Here is a 19,951-nt window from a genome sequence, read left to right on the forward strand (position 1 = left end):
GAGTCCAGTACTTTGCGAACCACCTACAGGACAAGTACCTTAGGCCCCTTCCCACTAGATGGCGGCCCCTAAACCCACACAGAAATTCTGAAACCTCCACTGTCCCCGTCTTCCAGGGTTCCGCTGCGGTCGAGGAATTGCAGGATGCGAACCTTCCTCATGTCCAAAGGGCCGCCGACTCCTACCTCGCCCCATCCGGGGGGTCGCGGGAAGTCCCCAGCCGGGCGGAGGGATGGGGAGGAGGCGGGGGGGGCGGGGGGAGGAGGCGGGGGGGGCAGGGAGATGAGGCTCCCCAGACTTCGGGCGCCGGGGGAAGAGCTGGCGCGAAGCAGCCACTCCCGGGGCGCAGAGGCGGGGCGCTCCCGCACGGCCTGTGCCCACAGCGGAAGGGAAGGCCGGGACCTAGGGGCGCGGGCGCCGGCTGGGACCCCGAGGGCGGGGGCGGCGGCAGGTGCGCGGCGCGGACTACAAGTCCCAGCATGCCCAGCTGCTCTGACCCGGCCCCCGCTGCCACTTAAAGGCTCCGGGAGCCTCAGCCGTCGGGTCGCCGCGGCTTTCGCTTTGGCGCCGCGGCTGGGCGGGAGGGAGTGGCGGGCTCGGCGGCCGGCGGGCTCGCGTCCTGGCTCCGGCAGCGTCGAGGGGCGCTCCTCGGCCAGCCCTCCCGGCTCAGGGCTTCCCTTCCGAGGCGCCCGCGCCCCCGGGCTCCCCGCCTCGGCCACCCCGCGGCCCCGATGCCGAGGCATGGATAGAGCGGCGCTGCGCGCGGCGGCGATGGGGGAGAAGAAGGAGGGCGGCGGCGGGGGGGACGCGGCGGCCGCGGATGGTGGCACCGGGGCTGCGGCCAGCCGGGCGCTGCAGCAGTGCGGGCAGCTCCAGAAGCTCATCGACATCTCCATCGGCAGCCTGCGCGGGCTGCGCACCAAGTGCGCCGTGTCCAACGACCTCACCCAGCAGGAGATTCGGACCCTGGAGGTAAGGGGCCGCGGCGCCGGAGAAACGGGGGCCCGCGCTGGGTCTGAGGAGGCAGGGGTCGGCGGCCCGGGAAGCGCCCCAGCGCCTCCCTCGCTGCTCCAGGTCACTCCTTCCCCAGTTGCATCCTTGAGCCCGGTCACCTCCTTTGCGTCGGCCGGAGGACCCGGGACCAGCCCCTCACCTTGGGCGGGATTTGGGGGGAGGGGCGTAGTGGGACCTGGGAGGGAGGCTGGAGGAGCCCGCCGGCGGGAGGGGCGGCGTACGGACATGCCCTGTCGCCCCCCCTCGGCCCCCACCCCATTTCCAGCTCGCCCGGCTGCAGGACTCATTCTCCCACTGAGTCACGTGCTGGACTTTTCCCTGGGTGACTGAGCCCAGCAGCTGTGGACCGGGGTGACTGGGCGGGAGGAGGTCCCCCTGAAGTGTGAGCGCAGGCCCGTCGTTCTCTGCCTTCCCCTCACGCCCCAGACTTTGTCTTGTCTCTTCCTTTGCTCTCCTCCAGGTTCTTGTCTGCCGCTTATCAGTGTTTGATGAAACTGCATTTTTGCCTTTCAGACGTTGGGTGCTTCTCTTTCGCACTGCCACAGCGTTTCACTGCTCTACCCACCGACACCCCCTCGCCCCCCCCCCTCCCCCGTTTGGACTTTGGTTTAGGAACAATTGTGCTGAGGACCAAAGGCTTTGATGGGAAGATGACACTGTTTAAGGGGTTTTCTGGTGGAGACAGCCTCCAGCGTAAAGAAGAAATAAGATATGCGGGCCCTACTGTCTCAAATTATAGCTGGGAAGTGCAGTATTAAAAGGATTTGAAAGAATCAGCCAAAAGGGTTGTTGGGTTCTCCGAAGGGGGAGTCTCCCCCTCCCCCATACATAGTAGAGGGAAACTAGTGCATTCCCAACTTGCTTTTGTCCAGAGGCTGGGAAGACTGTGAAATTCCAGGCACCACTTAGTAGCTGCTCTGTCTCTTTCCACCTTGCACTGTCACATCTGGCCTGCTGCAGATCTGGAGATGTTTTGTTTTATTAGAACCTTAACTCCTCATCCTAAACCCTCCACACCCTCTTATTGCTGATTGCCTCTGCTAGCCATCATAGGGCCAGCAGATGATTTGTGGCAGTTATTACAAGACCCAGTCCTCTGTGCACACCACACGCCTGAATCCCTGTTTGATCCAAAATGCTCGGGAGTGACTTCTTCTTTTTTATTAATTTATTTACTTTTGGCTGTGTTGGGTCCTCGTTGCTGCGTGCGGGCTTTCTCTAGTTGTGGCGAGCGGGGGCTACTCTTCGGGCTTCGCATTGCAGTAGCTTCTCTTGTTGGGGAGCACGGGCTCTAGGCGCACGGGCTTCAGTAGTTGTGACTTGTGGGCTCTAGAGCGCAGGCTCAGTAGTTCTGACACACGGGCTTAGTTACTCTGCGGGATGTGGGATGTGGGATCTTCCTGGACCAGGTCTCGAACCCATGTCCCCTGCATTGGCAGGTGGATTCTTAGCCACTGCGCCATCAGGGAAGTCCCCTTGGGAGTGACTTCTGTCCTTCAGTTTTATTTTCTTAAAAGCTACAAAACCAGGGACATGGGAAGCATCTAATCAGTGCTGGCTATTATTATTTTTGTTACAGTCGCTATAGCAGTTTTGACCAGGGTTTTACTTAAAAAACAAACCAACCAGCAACCCCCCCACCCCGCCCCAGTCCCTCCTGCATGCATGCTGCTGTTTTCCAAGTGGCTAGAGAAACTGGTTTCTTGAACACAGCCGGGTGTGTTTGCCCAGCAAAGTTCAGTTTTTAAACTGACACAATAGGGGGCCTGTGTGGCTTCGTTCTGGGAGGAGGGTTCGTTGTCCGGCAGCATGTGTCTTGTTGGACCGCTGTGTTGTTGGGATGAGAGAATGTTCTCTGTTGGCCTCTCTTAGATTGTCCCCATGTCACTCTGAAGTGCTCTTGGTTTGCAGATGGGACCCAGGAGAAAAAGTGTGGCTCTTTCTCTGGAAATGGCGCCTTGCCTTCTCCGTACGCCGCCTTCCAAAGTCTCTCATTTTTACCAAGGTGTGGCATCAGGACACTCTAGAACATCCCCTTATTTAAGTCTCTGACCTGGTTTATTTGGTGGCCTCCCTTCTGAGTGTTTTATTGGATGATCGGCTCTGCCAGCCAGAAACCCATCCAAAGGTCCAAAGGGGATTTGCAGTGGGAACGGGAACAAGTACCCAGCTCCCTGTCCTCTCCACGATGCTGTAGGTTCAGGTCCACCCTACTCCCTGAAAAGGCAGGACCTGGGCTGTTTGGGGGAATGGGACTTTATACCCCAGGATCTAGTTCCCTAGGCCTCAGTCTGCTTACTTGAACAGGGGGGTTGGAGTGGGTCTCTGCGGGCTCTCGTGGCTCTAAATTCTGTGGTTTAGTGAAGGGGCCTCAGTTGGGTTGAATCAAATGTTTGTTATACACACCTCTGTGTAAGAATATCCATGATTAAGAATTGTTCTAAAATCCAGATTTACCAGACTGATAAAATAGGGGGAAAGTTTATTACTCGAAGAATCCTGACCTTTGGGGCAGTGTGGCAGGCGGAAAGCCCATGGCTTGGAAATCTGGTCCTGGTTCTATCTGTCTGACCTTGGTCAAGTCCCATGACTTCTGAATCTCAGGCTTCCCCATCTGTAAAATGGGCATGAGACTACTTAAACCCGCAACCTTGTCGTGAGTCTGTAAGTCCGCATGCTTTCTACCAAGAGATTCTGCCCGTGATCTTTCCTAGTGAGGGTCCAATGCATTCATGCCACAGGCCACATTTAGGGGAAGGCACTTTGACAACTTGCTCTTATTTCCTAGAGGTGGGTGAGACAGGCCAGGAAACAATCCTAGCAGCCTGTGCTGAGGTCAGGCAGGGTAGTGGTGATGTCCATTCTAGCTTTCTTTCCTGTTCTGCAGGCTCCTCTCACATTCCAGGCCAGGGCCCCCAGAGACAGGACTTGCAACATTGGATTCCTGGCTTTTGAAGAAGGGGCTGACCAGAGGGCTTGGCTTACGCAAGCCCGCCAGACTTACAGAATCTGAGGAACCCCAGCCCACCCTGGTCCTCATTGAGTAAGCACTCAGTGAGGTGCCTCGGGAAGTCCCTGACCTCCGGCCCCACTGCTGGTGCCTGATTGTAGGTCGGATGATGTCTGGGGGTCAGCGTGTCCGGCTGCCCTTCCCTCCTCCACGCAGTGGTCCAGCTTGGATCCAAAAGAGTGGAAGGAGCCAGGGCTTAATGTCTGCCTCCTACCTGCCAGTCAGTGTGCTGGACCCTTCTCAGTCTCCGAAGGTTTCCTGGAAATCCGCCAACCTTCATCACACGTGTATTTTTTTCTCTCGACATGAGAAGCGGAGGGGGATAAAATCTGAACCCAGAGTCTGAATATGTAAACAGAAGTTGGGAGGCCACTCCATCCCAGCAGAACCTGCTGCCCTATCTCCATCAGGCCCTGAGAACTCCACCGAGGCAAGGTGGAATGTTCTCGTTCCCCAGATGTGCTCACACAGGGATACCCCGGCTGGCCTCACAGCTGGGCCTGGAGCCCCACGCCAGTTCATTCCCTCGTTTGTGCATCCTCTTTGGGCTGACTCTGTGCCGGGCAGTGGGGAGATAGTGGTGCCTCACGAAGATGCACGTTTTGTGGGCACTGTAACTTTGCCTTATCCTGCCAGCCTCCTGGTACTTTCCAGAGACAGGCCTTGCCACACCTAGTCTTCCCATCTGGTGCTCTTATGGAGAAAAGTCCCTCCTAAGCAAGCTGACCTAGAGAAAGGGGTCCCCAAAGGGCCTTGACCTTCGCTCAGCTCTGCTGTGGCAGAGGTCAGAACCCTGTGGTGTGGAGGGCCTGAGCTCTGCCTGTGGTCCCCGCCCCTGCCCCTCGGAGCACCTGGATGGTGGAAGTGCTGGGAAAGGAGAGGGGTGCCGTGGGTCCTCACAGAGCAAGTACTTGGGGCGTGCATGGACGTGCATTCCCTCAACAAACCTGCAGTTATTACTGATTTGCCTGATGAGCTGCCCACTGCCACCCCCCTGGCAAGGATTCTGAGGCAGGTAGGATGCTTTCAGTCTAACGGGGGAGGCAGGCAGGCGAACAGTAGTGACTCCAGTACCATGGCCTGCTGAGAGCAGTTTGGAATTGGGAATATTACCGGACGGTTGTCCAGTCCAACTCCTGCTTTTCTGGGAAATATTCCCAGAGTCTTGGTGGCGACTTGTCCCACATCACACGCCCCTGGCAGAAATGAGAGTGAAGCCTGGGTTCCCTCTCCCCACCCAGCCCCTGCCTCGGAGTGGGGCTTTTCTCTGCTCTTGCTCTACCCCGTAGTTTTAACCTCCTGCTGAAGGCTTTCACTCCAGCTGTCCCCGGAGGGAGCCAGAGCTGGGGCACTGTTTCCCTTGGTGTCTGCTTTCGCCTTGGCAATTTTTTTCCTGGTGAAACTTGCCACCGGCGATCCTCGGAGGCAGTCTGGAGAGGGACCTGTAGTTCCCAAGACTGGGGAGGCCTGCGGGGCGCTGGAGGGAGGCCTTATCAGATCTGCAGCCCAGGTTAGCCTGAGTGCCAGGAGGCCTCTGGTTTGCTGCCTGGGGACAGTGATGGGAATGCCTCCTTCCCCGCCAGGTTAGCTCAAAATCCAGGAAAGCCGCATTCCCCACCGCAAGTGTTCAGGACCTGCCTGGCCACTGTGGTCCCGAGAGGGACTGCAAAGGCCCTGGTCCTTGGTGGCCGTGTCTGCAGTGGTTGTGCTGGTGGTGGGAAGTAACAATGCCTGTGGCCAAGTCTCTCTCAGCTATGCTTTTTAAAAAGGACATCCTTTCAGAAAAGGCTGATTGGAATCTTTTTCTACGTTCAGTTCAAAGGGAAAGCTGCGTAGAGGTGCATTCGGGGTCATGGGAAGGCCCTTCGAGCATAGTGAGGGCAGACGTGGAAAGAGAAACCCTCTCGGTCACCTGTTCTGTGCTAGGCTTTTGGCATATGTTCCCCATTTAATGCTCACGTGGACCCTGTGAGGTTTTCTCCCCATTCTGCAGATAAGGACGTTGCGGCTCAGAGGGACTGAGAGACTGAGTTAGTAGGTGGTGGAACCTGGGTTGACCGGTCTTCGGTACTCACGTTCAGAACTTCGCAACAGCTTCTAGAAACCGTAGTGGAGGGGACGGTTTCTGGTCAGGGTTGTGACGGCTGAGCCCAAGGAAGTGGCCGGTAACAAAAAGGGCTGGCCCAGGGCCACTTGGTGGCTCAGTTTCAGGTGACCGGGCCTTCTGGTGGCCACGCCAGGCTGTGCAGCCTCTGCGCTCGGGCTGGGGGCCGCTTCCCTAAAGTGCAGGCCAGCACGTCCTCAAAGATGCGTCCCTGTCAGCGAACCGTGATGCAATCGCTCTGGGTTGGTCTCATTCTGAGAAATGAGAAGCTGCCTAGAGATCATCTTACTCATAATTGTTTTAATGGATACCTGCCTTATCCTCTATGCGTAATTCCTCTGGTAAGCACTACATTCTTTAACTTTCCAGTTGTATTAAAATATTTTAAAATACACATAATGATATGTGCTCACTATTAAAAAGAAAATTCAGTTGAATAAAAGAATAAAAACCACCCATAATGCCACCTCTCAGAGTTAATTCTTGTTAACATTTGGCTATATAAATTCTTCTAGCGTTTTTATCCTCTGCATTTGCATACAAATGTAGACGGATGGGGACTTCCGTGGTGGTCTAGTGGATAAGACTCTATGCTCCCAATGCAGGGGAACCAGTTTCCATCTCTGGTCAGGGAACTAGATCCCACATGCATGCTGCAACTAAAGAGCCTGCATGCCGCAGCTAAGGCCCGGCATAGCCAAGTTAAAAAAAAAAAAAGTACACGAATGTATTCGTGGAGCTCACCGTGCTCATTGCCTTGTAAATGTCTTCTGTCTGCACCAGTACCCACAGATATGCACCATCACTGGTCGTGGCTGCATCGTGTGGTCATATCATAAATTCATTGAACCTGTCCCCACTTGTCAGCCATTCAGGCTGTTTCCATGTCTTGCTGTTATAAACCTTGCTGCAGTGAGTGCATGAGTGCGTTCCTAGAAGTGGAATTTGCTGGGTCAAAGTGTATTAACACATTTAACGGCAGCCCTATTCTTCGAAATCTTTAGGGCCTGATATGTTTCCCCCACCCCGCTCCCCAGCAGGAGTGCCAGGATTCACAAAATGGCAGCCTTCATGCGTTTAGCCCTTTGCCATTGGATCTGTGTCCACCTTGAGGGCGAGGAGTGTGAACAGGAGACAGGACGTGGGCCCTGTGGCTGAGGTTCTGGGTTCTGGGTCAAGGATTACGGATTCTAGTTTTGTGGTTACCCGTAGCAAGGGGGGGCGGTGGACTGACCATTTAGAAAAGGGATCTTTCCTTGCTCCCATGCAGCAAAGCGAGGGCTAGATGTCAGGGCTCTGTGTCCAGGGACTGGTCACCTCCGGGCAGTACACAGCCATATGGTGAAGTTTCCGTCACTTGAGGCTCATGAAAGGCATCTCAGTGAACTGTAAGCTCGGTTTCATCACCAGCCACAAATATTGATCAGAGCGCTATTTGGGGTGCCTTGGCTTTGGGGTTGATTTAATAGAGTCATGGGTTCCTAAGGTAAGTGGGCTACTAAGGTCTTGGAATTCTCATCTGGTCCAGCCCTCTCATCTGCAGGTGAGGAAACAGCACCCAAAGGGGAAGTGACTTGCCAGGAACACATATTAGGTTATTAACCTGAACAAAACAAAGAGTGGAGGAGAGACAGGTGCTTATAAAGGAGCACTGAGTGGGGAGTCAGACCTGAGAGCTCACGCCCTGGAGTGAGACATTATACCACCTTGACTAACGGCAAAACAGCAGCCTGCTATCCCACCCTGCTATGTTGGGGGAAGGGGGAGGGGGTCCTCAGCCTCAAGGCATTTCCTGCAGGAGGAAGCAAATGGATTTGTTTTCCCAGCCCCATCTCAGTGTCTTAGGGACCCTGGGGACTGGAGAGATTCTTGGGGAGTAGTCTGGGGTGTCCAGTGGGTGGGGCCTTTTTTGAAAGCCAGCTTGCCCAGTGGGCTGGCTCAGCCCAGGTGGCCTGTCTGTCTTTGAACCTGACCTGACCGTACTTTCAAGGGCTTCTCATCCTTCCAGTGAAAGATCCTCTGGGACTTGGGTGGGTGAACATCTTCTCCTATAAGGGTTGGGTTTATGTCCTAAATTTGTGCAGATTTTACATTCAATACCATGATACATTATACAGTGTTTACCATTTTGCTTCCAGAAGATACAGCCTTTTAATCCAGTGCCTTTGTGTCCATATGACATTCTCCCCGGTTCCAGACCCCAGGTGGGGATGCAGAACCATACCCTGGGGACAGATGTTGGGATCAAAAATGCTTTGTCATTTATTCCCAGTTAACGATTGTTTCTCATCTGCATTGAAGAAGTTTTAATTCAAACTGCCACCACATACAAAACCTATATATTTATATATATCTGTATTTCTCTGTCATCCTGGCCTTGGTGGGAAACTGTGTGTTTTAACTGGGCGGATTGCCTTTGAAAATAATGGAGCTGAGGTCATCCTGTTTGCTTGCCATTTTTCTCCCCCCTTTCATTTTTCCGCCTTCAGAATAATTGCAAGAATGAATTAAGAGTTGTGCTTAAAATTTAAAACAGGGCCAAGGGAGAAAACATAATGCATTATGTGGAATAGGTCAGCCATGGTTAGGAAAAATAACTTTTCATACAGCATAAACTGTAGACATGAATCTGCAATATATTGATTATGAGGGTTTTGCTTTCTGCAAAGCTGATGAGATAAGCTGCTTATAGAGTGGTGGAGCTTTTCTTTGACAAGGCACCTGGAGGTATTGAGTCCCAATTGAGCCCATTCACTTGGGTTGGGTTTTGTTATGGATTAGCAGAACCAGCTTCATTCATGGTACGCAGAGTTTTGCTGGCCAGAAAAAGAAAGTTACAGGTCGTATTTAAAAAGTGACCTGAGTGTTCTCATGCATGGGGCACGATTCCCCCCTCCCAGTCTGGGACCCTTGAAAGGGCTTAATGCAGCCTTTCTTATACTGTATTCTGTGAGATGCTCTTATGAAAGAAAGCTTCAGGTAGCTGAATCAGCTATTTCTCTCCTGGTGATTCCTGAAGATGAAGATTAGTGTTTTAAAGGCTCTGAGAAGTCCTGTAGCAAGGATTCCCAAACTTACTTGTCCGGGGCATCTTCTCTCCTCTGAACATAGTTGGGAAAACATGAACGGGGAAGAGACAAGAAATGGTAGGTGTAGTTTCAACTACTGTTGTTTTTATGATACTGAGGTTCCATTTGAGGTTCCAGTTAAAATCGGGTAGGTTGAGGAGAGGCTAGTGACCCCATACACTTATCTAGCTGTGCAAAGTTGCCTTTTGTCAAGGGAGGTACTTTCCAAAGGGAGACAGATTGTGTTCTGGGTACCACACTACCCACTTAGAGACAGATTTCACTTAATCCTCCCAACAAGATGAGGCAGACGTACCCAGAGAGGTTTATATGTCTGGGGTCCTCGCGTCCTACCTCTTCCTGGCCCCACTTGCCAGTTAGCCCAGTGCCAAGGGCACACTCACTCAGGCTCTGCCAGGAACCTCCTGACCCCATGGTGGGCAGCAAACAATCCAGGAGAAATGCAAATGTCTGTGGGTGTGTTTGAGGCTGGGGCTGCGGAGGGCAGGGGAAGGGCTGGGCTGCAGACGAGGAATGCTTTTTGAAACAAAAAAGGAAATACTGGCTCAGAATGGAAAGGAAAGGAAGCAGCTTCCTGTTTCTGGTGCTGGCTTTTGAAAGGAGGAGCTCTCTCTAGCTCCTTGGCCAGTGGAGGCCTGGGCTGGCTGGGACCACTCCGGGTGCACTAGACAGACACGCGGCTCCCACACTGCTGCCCGAGGGCTCAGAAATAGGGGCTGGGTCCACCCCTTTTCATTTTCCCCAGGTAACTGATCAAATGGATGTGTGGTTTTCAAAATGAATATCTATACGTGTTATTAAGTAGATGTGTCGCAATACCTGACCTTTCCCGAGAGCTTACTCCGTGCCTGGCCCCCTTCTTAGGAGTTTTATGTGACATTTACTCCTTGCAATGACCTTGTGAGGAAGGTTCTACTGTTATTCCCATTTTACAGGTGAAGAAACTGAGGGTGCAGAGAGGTTGACTTGCCCAGAGTCATACAGCCAAGGAGAGACTAAGCTGTGACTTGAGCCCAGACCATTTTAATTACCCACTGGCATGGCCTGACTTGCATTTACAAACTCCTCATCCACCTAGAAAATCTGTTTGCACAGAATAATTTTTTTTAAAGACCCGTGGCTTTTGTCTGGCTCCAGAGGGCAAGCCCCAAAGCCTGGGTCAGACCCTTGGTGATTCTTAGGTGAAATGCCTGCGTCTGAGTTTTCATTTTTAAAAAAAACTTTATTATGGAAACGTTCAAACATGTACATTGTTGAGCCACAACTACTAAGCCTGTGCTCTAGAACCCACGAGCCGCAACTACTGAAGCCCGTGCACCTAGAGCCCGTGCTCTGCAACAAGAGAAGCCACCGCAGTGAGAAGCCCGCGCACTGCAACGAAGAGTAGCCCCCGCTCGCCGCAACTAGAGAGAAAGCCCGTGCGCAGCAACGAAGACCCAACGCAGACAAAAATAAATTAAAATAAATTAAAAAGATTAAAAACTAAAAAAAAAAAAATTCCCCTGAAGCTTACTGTGGCTTCTGGCAGCCCACACATTACAGGAAGGTCATCTGTTCTGTAAGCTGACGCTCCCGCTGCACCGAAAGCTGTTCTCACGTGGCAGAGTCAGGGAATGTCCACGGCCTTGCTTATTCCCATAGCCCCGCCTGAGACCGACCCTACAGAGTCACACTGCGACAGTCCTGACCTCCAGGCCACTCTTCTCCATATTCTAGTATCTCCTCTTCTACTTTTCTTTCTTTTTTTTTTAATATAAATTTATTTATAATTGTTTATTTTTGGCTGTGTTGGGTCTTCGTTGCTGCAAGCGGGCTTTCTCTAGCTGTGGCGAGCGGGAGCTACTCTTTGCTGTGGAGCACAGGCTGTAGGTACGTGGGCTTCAGTAGTTGTGGCATGCAGGCTCAGTAGTTGTGGCTCACGGGCTCTAGAGCGCAGGCTCAGTAGTTGTGGCGCACTGGCTTAGTTGCTCCACGGCATGTGGGATCTTCCTGGACCAGGGCTCGAACCCGTGTCCCCTGCATTGGCAGGCGGATTCTTAACCACTGTACCACCAGGGAAGCGCCTCCTCTTCTACTTTTCCTCGTTGCTTTATCCACATGTCATGAGATGAGTGTATTTCAGCTAACATTTACCAAGCGCCACTGTGTGTGCGCCCTGGGAGGAGAGTCGGCGAGCACAGGCAGACCCTGTCTCCAAGGAGCTCCTGGCAAACCCTCATCTCTGAGATTCTGGCCTAAAAATGAGGTCCAGTACCCACGAAGGGGCTTCCGTGCCCTTCATGGTTCTTCTCACGGTTCTGCTCCGTCCTCCTGAAGCCTGGTCTTGCCCGCCACTCTTAACATTTCTTTCTTCTGTGGTCTCTTGCCCCCAGCAGGCACGGTTTTCTTTGTTGCTTTCTGTTTGTTTCATTTTGTTTTGTTTGGGCTGTATTCTCCCAAGTGTTTCTCAGCATGTTGCTTTTGGCCAGCTGCTTCAGATCTTTGAATTCGGCCTTTCAAACACAGTCATGATGTCATTATGGGAAAGGATGGTCTTGGGCACTTAGTAGGACATTGAGGGCTGCATCAGGACTTCAGGGTGTACCTGGGTTCTGGGGGGAGAAGGTCACAGTCACCTCCTGACTCTATTCCTTGCTAGCTCTGTGACCTGGGGCAAGTTCCTTAGCTCTCTGAACCTCAGTTTTCTTGTTCGTTAAAAGGGGATAAGAATAGGTTTATTTTAGACTCTTGTAGGAGTTACTGAGATACAGAAAGTGTGCTGGATGGTACTTAGAAGGGATTCAGTACTTTTTTTAACCTCCTTTCACTTAGTATTATTCTAGAACACTTGTCCATGTTTCTCTGTTATCTTCCTTTTGGCCCTTTTAATCGCTGCATGATATCTCATCCAGTGGGTATGCTGTAATTTGCCAAAACATTTCCCCTGTTATTGGACATTTCGGTTGTTTCCAGATTTTTGCTGTTATAAACAATGTGACTGGAATCATCTTTGTACAGGCACCTCTTTATTTTTGTTCCTATTCTGAATTCATTTCCTTGGGATAATTCCCAGGAATGGAATTACGGGGTCAAAGAGCATGGATATTTTTTGTGATGGGAGTTGCAAAACTATCCTCCATTTTCTGTTTTTTGAATGATAGCTCTCTTAAAATTTGTACTCCTGGTTGACTAGCTCATTTTTTTCTTTGTAATCCTTTTTGGTCTCTGTGCCTTTCCTCTCCTACCTGGCCTTTTTGGGAGGGCCTTGTTAAATCATTTCCCATCTTCCTTTTTTTAAAAAAACATCTTTATTGAGTTATAATTGCCAAATAAAAGTGTAAGACATTTAAAGTGTGCAAATCATTCCCCATCTTGAATTTGCTATTTATTTCTATCTTCTGCCCATTCATTTATTGACTGTTTATTGAGCATGTACTGTGTGCCTGGTTTTAAGTACTGGGAAAAGAGCAGTGAAGAAGACAGAGCGGTTCCTTTAATGGAAAGAGAAGGATAAAAAACCAGCCAATAGATAGAGAAAAGTGGTCTGAGCAAAAGAACACTGCAAGTGGGTTAGTGATGGGGTGGGGAGAAGGCTGCTGCTTTAGGTTGGGTCGTCAGGAAAGCTTCCTTCCGAGAGAAGGTTTGAGCTGAGTCTTAAAAGATGAGAGGGCAGTAGTAGCCTTGTGAAAACCCAGGTGAAGAATATTCCAGGCAGAGGGACCAGCATGTACAAGAGCCCTGAGGCAGAAATGAACTTGTTGTGTTCGAGGACCAGAAAGGAGGCCAGTATGCCTGGAACACAGTGGGAAGTGGTGGTCCATGAGGGCTGTGGTCTGCCATGGCCTCAGGGAGGTTGCCTGGGGCTATGTCCCTCAAGTTGGGCCTCAAGAATTAATGCACTAATTCAACAAATAGTTGTTGCACCCCCCAGTTATGTGCCAGGCACTGTTGTGGGATATGAGAGTGAATGAGAAAGTCAGCTCAGCGGGGGCGTTTGTAGATGAGTGAACTCATGGAAGGCGCTGGTGAGGTGTGAATGGAGGCCCACTGTGCCGCCCGGCGGGCTCATCTCTGCATCCTGAGATGTGCGGGGACTCGGGAAATATTTCTTGATTTGAACCAAGCTGTGCTCTGCGCTGCCAGCCTTCACCGTGGCAGCTGAAACTCAGTTGTCTGCTGTTAGGTCTGGCAGTCTCAGCCTGCCAGGGAAGGGGCCCCAAGAACTGAGGTTGCCAGCTCAGAAGTGGGGCTGCCGATATCAGGTATGAGTATCTAGGCACCCCTTATGGGAAACTGAGCCTGCGAAATAGACGTGGGAAAGCCCCTGTTTACCATGCTGCTCTGCCCTGCCCCAATCTTCCCTGAAGGGGGGACTGATTTGTGACTCTCGTTGGAAATGTAGACTTGGGGACTTTGTGCTTGTCATCATTTTCTTCTCTTAGGGTGGGGCAAAGAGAGGGGGTTCCCAAACTTTGGGACAGCCTATACACCTAGTGAGCTGTGACCATGTGGCAGTTCCAGGAAATGGACCTGGTGGAAGACGTTGGCTGCCATTTTGTTTGGAGGTGACTCATGAGGACAGGTGCTCTGATGCCATTGAATTGGGGCCAACTTTAACCAGGCTCAACCTGCTCCCTGGGCTCCTTGCATGCGAACTTGTGGCCAGATGGGGAGGGAAGGCTGGATCCTAGGAATATAATAACTCGGGCTCCCCACGCCCTCCTCTCCCAGTCACGGCGAATCTGAGATAGACTCGCCCAATTTTTATAGGAGATTTCTCAGTTGGCTGCTCGGTAACGGCAACCTTGTTAGCCCACTCTGGCTGGGGACATAAGGCCCAAGGTCACAGTAATCTGTGGAGCTGGGGTTCAGATCTAGAATCGTCTGATTTGACACTTGCGTTCATTTCATTGCATCCCCTCAGAAACCCGCTTGACCTTGGGTCTTGTCTGGAGCAGAGAGAGGTCAGCTTTGGTAATGCTCAGCATTTTGGAAGAAATAATGCTATGTGGAAAAGGGTCTGAAAATCTCTCCATGTGCACGCCATTTGGACGGGATTACCTCAAAGTTGTAAAGAGGACGAGATGACCACAGCGTCAGAGTCCAGATTAGCAGGTGACCATTTGCAGAGGTGGACACTCCTGGTTGAGGAGGAGGATGGAGAGAAAAGCATCCTGGGTGGGGAGGAGGGGGAGGCAGGTTCAGAGCGAAGGCTCTTCCCCGATTCCATCTCAGAGAACTTGGCTTCTGTTTTGAAGCGCTCTGGTTAGAAAGGATAACGTAGTTGTTAGCACTGGGCAGCACTGGGGCCTGAGGGACAGGACGTGCAGGCACGGTTGTCTTTTAAATGTTGGCGAATCTTAGGAGAAAGAAGGTGACGAGTCCCTGGGGAGATTCCCCCTGGTGGCCGTGACTCATCCTGGCCGAGGGGACTGAACAGAGCAAGGAAGAATCCAAAAGTGAATGGAAACTTGTCTTTTTGGGGGACTGGAAACCTTTTCTGTTGTGGTTGCCCTGGTGGTTTATGAGGAGAGGTGAGCATTTGAGACAGAGCGCTGGGCCACTCTTGCAGCTGCATCTTTGACAATTTTGAGAGTTTTAGGAAGTAGTTCTAAAAAAAAAAAAAAAAAAGAAAAGAAAAGAAACCAAAAGCTAAAGACATAGTTACTCGCAATACTTGTGTGCAGACTGCCATGTGGGCTGTGAGTTGCCATGTGATTAATGGAAACTGGCTCATTGGCACCAGTTCATTTGTACCCTCCCCCACCTTTTGTGGCCCCTGAGCTGGAGGGGGCTTCTGACTATTCTCAGAAAAAGACTTAGGTGGCCTCAAATGACCAGACCTTGTCTCGGGCATCTAACAGCTAAAACTAAACTTCCTCTCTGGCCCTGTTTGCTTTAAGCAGTTTCCTGGCCTGGCAGGATTTGTTTTCTTAGCACCCGTCTCGTCAAAGTCCCGATCCCACTTGTCACAGCAAACTGGCCCCAGTCACCCTGTGGCTGCCAGACGAGGCAGTCAGACACGCTGTTCCCCTGGGGAAATGGAGCTGAAGCGGCCTACTGGGGTCCACTGTCTGGGCTCGCCGCTCCTGTCTTCTCTTCCCCATTTTGATCACAGGATGGGCGCTTGGCCTTATTCTAGAAAGCTCTGCTGGTTCATGGGCTGCTTCTATTTGGAGGAAAGGCCAGGTGGTTGAGCAGCACCTGGTAGTAGTAGGTGAGGGGACAGGTTCTGGTGCTTGATGACCTGAGTTCAAACTCTGCTCCCTTCCTGGCTAAGCTTGTGTGTCTTTGGGCAAATTGCTTGACCTGTCTGAGCAACAGTTTTCTCATCTGTAAAATGGAGATTATAATAGAATTGCTCATAGTAAGTGAGATGAGCCATGTAAGACACAATGCCTGGCACAGAGTAAAAACCTTTTTATATATTATATTACTGTTTTTTCTTTCAGCACGTATTTAATTAGCATCCACTCTGAGTTGGACACCCACTGTGGGGTGGCCACTCTTCTAAACGGGGAAGTAACTGAACAAAGTTGACAAAAATGTCAGCTCTGTGGAACTTGGGTTTTGGTGTTAGGAGGAGACGTTCAGACAATAAGTCAATGAGTGAAATATATTGTTTGTTAAATGGTGAATGTGCTATGGAAAAAAATGAAAGCAGGAAGAGGACCGAGGCGAGGAGTGGTTTGATTTTAAATGAGGGGTCAGGATGGCTTTGCAGAAAAGGTAATGTTTGAGTAAAGATCTCAGCAGGGTGAGAGGGACTCCCTGGGGATGTATTTGGGGAAGAGTTTTGGAAACTGAGGTCCAGAAAGTACAGAGGTGGAGGGAGTTGCCTGCGGTGCTGGGACCGGGTGAGGCCGAGAGGTGCCCCGGGTGAAACACCTAAGCGGTGCAGCCCTCAGGTGACCTTGAGCCAGGCATCTAGGAGCAACGGGGAAAAGGTGATGAGAACAGAAGGTTGTGAAAGGTACCAGGGCTACATGTGGGCTCCTCAACGGGCCCAGCCTCCATCCAGTAGAATCCAAAGGGATTTTGAAACTCAACTCTCATTTCTTATTAAAAAATGGCGTTTGGGGGTTGCTACTCACTCACCTGCTACCAAAAGCCCTGTCGCTGACTTACTGAAGGTGCACTGCTTCTGACCACATGGGCGGGTGGCAGGGCCCTGGCTGGGGCCCCCTGTGGCCCTGCCACCCATTAAGGACATCATCACGCAGGCGAGCTGCTTTCATTCATTTCACAGCATTTGCTGCGCAGCCATGGTGGTGGATCACGCCTGTACCTCCTGGTATTACCTTGCTCATTTGTAACCCCAGGACGACAGCTACTCCTGGAGTCAGTCCATCCTTCAAGGGAGCTTTCTTAAGGCAATCACAGCCATTAATTATGAAGACTGGGTAGAAACATGACCATATTTATATTACGTTAAGTGAAAACATAAAGAGTGCAGAACTACAAATGCAGCCTTTGTAGTTATGTAAATATGTAAAACTATGTCTGCAGATGGAAAAAACTAGAAGAGAAAAGAGTTGTGTGTGTGTGGAACTGTTTTTGGAAAAATTCCATTATTATCGTTATTATTTTCTCTTTTTTAAAAAAATATTTATTTATTTATTTTATTTTATTTTATTTTTGGCCGTGTTGGGTCTTCGTTGCTGTGCGCAGGCTTTCTCTAGTTTCGGAGAGCGGGGTTACTCTTCGTTGTGGTGCGCGGGCTTCTCGTTGAGGTGGCTTCTCTTGTTGCAGAGCATGGGCCCTAGAACGCTGGCTCAGTAGTTGTGGCTCACGGGCTTAGTTGCTCCACGGCATGTGGGATCTTCCCGGAGCAGGGCTCGAACCCGTGTCCCCTGCATTGGCAAGCAGATTCTCAACCACGAGTGCCTGCCACACTGGAGGCACTGAGCTGGTGCTCATATACCAGAGACCCCTGTCCCCAAGGTCACAGTCTGATGGCTCGGCCCCCTCCCTTCTCGGCGGTCAGGATCAAAAAAGCTAGCCACGTGCTGTGATGCAAAACTCACACCTTCTGGAATAAAAATGAGACTCGGTCCTGCAGCTTCTCCCCCAGGGCCTTTGTGCAGCTAGTGTTGGAGCTGGCTGAGAAGTAGAGAAGTTTCCAGAGCTGCCATGCCTCCTGAGGGAAGAAGTGCTATTTCTAGCAAGCAGTCCTTGTGGGAGCAGAGCCTGCCTGGTGCCCGGAGGGCTCCCCACATCTTGGCTGCCTGACTTGATCCCAAGTCGAGATCCAGCCTTCGAGGGAGCACCCAGTCCTGGCTGCGAGGCCCTCTGGGTGAGGGACCATCCCAGAAAGGAGACCCCTGCTGTGGGCTTTATCTTCTGGGTGCCACACGCTCACGGCGCAAACACGGCCCGTGATGCTGCCCGGGAAGCCGGTGGTTGGCTCAGAGAGGCCCGGGTGGCGATGTTGACAACCACTGACGACCTCACTGCCCGCCCGCTGAGAAAAGTCCTCTGGGTGTCTGGAGGATCATGGTGGTGGTGAGGGGGACATTTGTGACTGGAGCAAACATTTACTGAGCGCTGTCTGTTCTGGGCTCTCAGACAGCACCGAGCATGCCGTATCCACCAGTCCTTGCAGGGCCCCCAGGGTTGGTGTAGGTCTCACCTCTGCTGCATGGGGGGGAACTGAGGCCCAGAGAGGAGGGTAGAGGTGTGTGAGCCTCCTGAGGTCACACCCATGGGTTCAGAGGTCTAGCTGGTTACAGAGCCCAGGCCTTGGCGTTTTCTGTGTCACCGCACACTCATCTGGGGAGAAGTGCCAAATCTGACTACGCAGTGAAAAATGCCACCAGCGCAGTGGTTAAGAATCCGCCTGCCAGTGCGGAGGACATGGGTTCAGTCCCTGGTCCCGTGGGAAGATCCCACATACCGCGGATCAACTAAGCCTGTGCGCCACAACTACTGAAGCCCACACGCCTAGAGCCCGTGCTCCACAACAAGAGAAGCCACCGCAATGAGAAACCCGCGCACCGCAACGAAGAGTAGCCCCTGCTTGCCGCAACCAGAGAAAGCCCACGCGCAGCAACGAAGACCCAACACAGCCAAAGATAAATAAATAAATAAATAAATTTATATATAAAAAGAAATGCCACCAGGACACCCCTCTGCCTCCCCCTCCTCCTCCCCGCCCATCTCTCCCGTAATGCCCTCACCTCTCTGCTAGGCAGCCCCTCCGCTTGCCACACCAAATGCTCTGGGACAGCCTCCGGTTCTGCAAGAAGGGTGACTAGCGCGCTTTTGCTTTAAAGGAAGGATTTCCTGTCTCTTTAAGGACAAAGACTGCGTGACCTCTTTTTCCAGAAGCTTCGGGACCTCATACAGTGCTTGGCACAGAGTAAGTGCTGAGGAATTAATGAGGGTGTATTGTGATCGGTGCTAAATTAACCTCACAACATTCCTAGAGAAATAATGTGAATCAATGGAAAAGGCCGTCTAGTGCAGGAGATGGGAATATGGCCTCTGGGGTCAGACAGCCTGGGTTTGGATCATGCCTGTGCCATGGACTGTTTCTAATTGTGGGCAAGTTATTTTGCTTTTCTGGGTGTCAGTGTCCCCACCCGTTCCATGGGGACAATCAGAAGACCCTGTGAGGGCTGCTGCGAGGATTAAATGAATCGTCACGTAAAGTGCGTGGAGCGGAGCTTTGCCCACAGTAAGCGCTTGATAAAAGCGAGCCATCGTTGTTGCCTGCTCTTATGTTATTGTCATGCATGAGAGTAAGGAGAGCCCCCAGCTGGGGGTTTGGGTTCTTATCCTTCTCTGTGGCTTCAGGTTCCAGACCGAAGGCCGCCAACCTCCCCGCCCTTCTCCGCCCCGTCATGGGGCTCTGCTGGTAGCGTGGATGGGGGTTATCTCTCCAGGGAGATTAGGTGCATGGGGGGGCGGGAGAGTCTCGGGAGAGCCAGACCCGAGTCCCGGCTGTGTTGTCACTCTGTGACCCTGGACGGGTCCCCTCACCTTCAGGGAGCCATTTCCTAACGTGGGAGATGAGAACGTTATGGGGTCATTCCCAGGGTGACGAGAGTGAGATCAATGCCGTAAGACGCGGGGTACCGCAGGCGCTCAGCAGACGTCCCTCCCCCATCCTGGAGGGCAAGGGCCCCTCACACTGGCCTGAGTTCCCCAGAGCCTGGATCCATGGGGACAGGATGAGTGGATGGCTGGTTTCCCTCTGCCCGATCCACCCACCTCTCTGTGCTCTGTCTCCGCCCCTCCTGAGGCAGGTGTGGCGAGGTCGGAACGGGTCTCTCTGAGTGCCGGTGACAGAGATGGCTGCTCTGAGCCGCGCTGGTCCTCACCCGGCTTTCCCTGTTCAGACCCCCTCCTTTCCCTCACAAACGCCCTGTCCTTGGGCTTCCCTGCAAAGGGGGTCGCCCCAGGCCTCTGCTGGGGCTTCTCCTGCTGGGTTCCGCTCGGAAGGAGGAAGGGCTTCAGGGGGACGTGAGCTGCAAGCCCGGGAGAGAATGGCAACCCTGGTTTCCGAGGCCTCTGCAAGCGCAGGTGCGGTGAGAGCCCCGCGCCGTCGGGGTGTGAGGGTCACTGTGTGACGGAGGGGGCAGCCGCACGGCGTAGCCGGCCGCCTGATGTGGGGCAACTGCCGGCGTTTGGGGTGAGCTGTGCCGCTGGGAGCATCGGGGTCCGGCGACATTCTCTGTAGGACACCGGCCGTGCAGGCAGGCTTGGAGGGTGTCGCGGAGAGGCATCCGGAGACTGGGAGCCTCTTTGCCT

The 19,951-nt window shown here is 52.4% G+C and overlaps 1 protein-coding gene across 2 annotated transcripts in view; it reads left to right on the plus strand.

The window, feature by feature from the left end:
* The first annotated feature begins 408 nt into the window (after nt 1–408).
* Nucleotides 409–19,951, plus strand: part of KSR1 (kinase suppressor of ras 1) — a 147,746-nt gene continuing 128,203 nt past the window's right edge. Inside the window, exon 1 of one of the 2 annotated variants that reach the window (XM_082442295.1) lies at nt 409–972. In XM_082442295.1, the coding sequence (XP_082298421.1) occupies nt 742–972 (231 nt within the window). In that variant the 5' untranslated portion in view covers nt 409–741. The remainder of the gene's footprint in view (nt 973–19,951) is intronic. The other variant, XM_082442296.1, reaches the window with a different exon arrangement.

This window comes from Balaenoptera physalus (assembly GCF_965194825.1).
Source record: "Balaenoptera physalus genome assembly, chromosome: 20".
NCBI lineage: Eukaryota > Metazoa > Chordata > Mammalia > Artiodactyla > Balaenopteridae > Balaenoptera > Balaenoptera physalus.